General features: G+C 62.9%; 1 protein-coding gene across 1 annotated transcript in view; it reads left to right on the top strand.

Annotated features, from left to right (window-relative positions):
* Nucleotides 1–91: 91 nt before the first annotated feature.
* Nucleotides 92–2426, top strand: part of SRPX2 (sushi-repeat containing protein, X-linked 2) — a gene marked incomplete at its 5' end in the record, with an annotated part of 2943 nt that continues 608 nt past the window's right edge. The window contains 8 exons of the mRNA XM_009076686.1: nucleotides 92–283; nucleotides 396–572; nucleotides 900–1026; nucleotides 1115–1236; nucleotides 1352–1531; nucleotides 1635–1768; nucleotides 1845–1966; nucleotides 2271–2424. Coding sequence (XP_009074934.1) covers nucleotides 92–283; nucleotides 396–572; nucleotides 900–1026; nucleotides 1115–1236; nucleotides 1352–1531; nucleotides 1635–1768; nucleotides 1845–1966; nucleotides 2271–2424 — 1208 coding nt within the window. The remainder of the gene's footprint in view (nucleotides 284–395; nucleotides 573–899; nucleotides 1027–1114; nucleotides 1237–1351; nucleotides 1532–1634; nucleotides 1769–1844; nucleotides 1967–2270; nucleotides 2425–2426) is intronic.

Genomic DNA, 2426 nt, shown 5'->3' with positions numbered 1-2426 from the left:
GCCGAGGTAACAGCACCCAACCCAACCCTCTGTCCTCATGGGGAAACAGAGGCACGGCCAAGTGTCTCCTCACCTCCCTCTTCTCCTGCAGTGCCCCAGTGGTGCGCCACGCTCAACATCCACCGTGGAGATGCCACCTGCTACTCACCACGGGGCAGCTCCTACCGCAGCAGCCTGGGGACACGCTGTGAGCTGAGCTGTGCCCGTGGGTACCGCCTGGTGGGGCCCAGCTCTGTCCTGTGCCTGCCCAACCGCCACTGGTCTGGGATGGCATACTGCCGACGTGAGTGTGCCTGCCTTTGCCTTGCCAGCACAGCGGCCAGTCTTGGGTGCTCTGCCCGCTCCTTGCACAGCTGGCAGTCACTTCCCTCCCCTCTTTGCCCTCTCTGTCCCAGAAATCCGGTGCCACGTGCTGCCGGCGGTGCTGCGGGGCTCCTACGAGTGCTCAGCTGGAGTGCAGATGGATTCCCGCTGTGACTACACCTGCCTGCCTGGCTATCAGCTGGAGGGAGACCGGAGCCGTGTCTGCATGGAGGACGGGCGCTGGAGCGGGAGCGAGCCAATCTGTGTAGGTAAATTCTCACCCTGCACTGCTGGGGCACACAGGGGCCTGTCACCCTCCATCCCTGGGGTGTCTGCAGGTGTTATCCCACATCCAGCCTGCCAACTCTTGCACCTCGCTACCTTGGGAGCCCTGTCCCTGCTGCTCCCCAAGGTGCCATCAGCCCTGAAGCACAGGTGCCATCCGGGATTGGGGCACTCAGAGCTGGCTTTAAAGCAGGTCCCAGTGTCTCCAAGGTGCCTTGGCTGTGCGCAGCATCCCTGGGGTGGTTCAGTGCTCCTGTAGCCCAGCCCAAATACCTGCAGGTTCCACGAATCCCTCTCCTCCCTGTGGGCAGATATGGAGCCTCCCAAGATCCGCTGTCCAGACTCTCGGGAGCGGATAGCCGAGCCAGGCAAGCTGACTGCCACCGTCTACTGGGACCCTCCCCGAGTGAAGGACTCTGCTGATGGTGTCATTAAGAGGTGAGGGCAGAAGTGCTGCAGGTACTGCTGATGAAGGTTGGGGGCCGTGCCTGGCGCCCTGATGGAGAAACCAGTCTGCTAGGTGCAGGGTGATGCTGCGGGGCCCGGAGCCTGGCTCCGAATTCCCTGAAGGAGAGCATGTGATCCGCTACACCGCCCACGACCAGGCGTACAACCGAGCCAGCTGCAAGTTCAGCGTCCGCGTCCAAGGTGAGTGGGCTCCCCTGGGGCTACTGGCTGCTTCCCCCCAGCTCCAGGTTCCATACCCCACAGCTGGGGCTGTGCTCCGTCACTCCCAGACCTCACCCAGCCTCCCTCTTTGCAGTCAGGCGCTGCGCTGTCCTGAAGCCTCCGCAGAACGGGTACATCTCCTGCACTTCTGATGGCAACAACTACGGTGCCACGTGCGAGTACCTGTGTGATGGGGGCTTCGAGCGCCAGGGCACCTCACTGCGGGTCTGCCAGTCCACCCAGCAGTGGACAGGCTCCCAACCCCGTTGTGCACGTAAGTGGTGCAGGGCAGGACTTGGGGGGATTGCTGCCCAGTAGGGTGAAGGGGTGATGGGGGGCACAATGGCACCTCCACACACACTTGTCTCTCGTCCCAGCCATGCAGATCAACACAGCTGTGAACTCAGCTGCCAGCCTGCTGGATCAGTTCCACGAGAAACGTCGCCTCTTAGTCATCTCGGCCCCTGACCCCTCTAACCGCTACTACAAGATGCAGATCTCCATGCTGCAGGTGAGGAGACCCTCCTGCTGCCCCCATCCCCTCCTGCTGCCCCCAGGCACACCCTCAGTGCCCCTGTCCTCCACAGCAAGCTGCCTGCGGGCTAGACCTGCGCCACGTCACCACCGTTGAGCTGGTGGGGCAGCCCCCACACGAGGTGGGACGCATTCGGGAGCACCAGCTGTCCCTTGGCATCATCGAGGAGCTCAGGTAGGAGAGATGGGGGCTGTCCTGCAGAGCTTGGGGACCAGGTATGGGGACTCCTCTGGGGACGGCCAAAGCATGAGGTTGCAGCTGGGTTCATGGACAGCCCCTTCCTGCTGCACCAGAGTGGTTTCTGCAATGGGTTTCAGCAAGTCTGAATGCAGCATCACTAGAGCGCCCCAGAGCTCACAGCCCTGAGGAAGAGGTGGGAGCCCCCACTCCAGGAGGACCTGAGCATGGTTACATGAGGTGTGCATGCTCAGCCCAGTGCAACCCCTCGGCCCTGACTGGCAAATTCCTGTACCCCCAGGCAGTTCCTGCACCTCACCCGCTCCCACTTCAACGCGGTGCTGCTGGACAAGGCCGGCACCGACCGCGAGCGCTACATCTCCCCCGTCAACCCCGACGAGCTCTTCGTCTTCATCGACACATACCTGCTGAGCGAGCGGGAGGCAGCTCGGCGGGC

The sequence above is a fragment of the Acanthisitta chloris genome, unplaced genomic scaffold, assembly GCF_000695815.1.
Source record: "Acanthisitta chloris isolate BGI_N310 unplaced genomic scaffold, ASM69581v1 scaffold23346, whole genome shotgun sequence".
Lineage (NCBI taxonomy): Eukaryota > Metazoa > Chordata > Aves > Passeriformes > Acanthisittidae > Acanthisitta > Acanthisitta chloris.
This window is presented reverse-complemented; position numbering and strand designations above follow the sequence as displayed.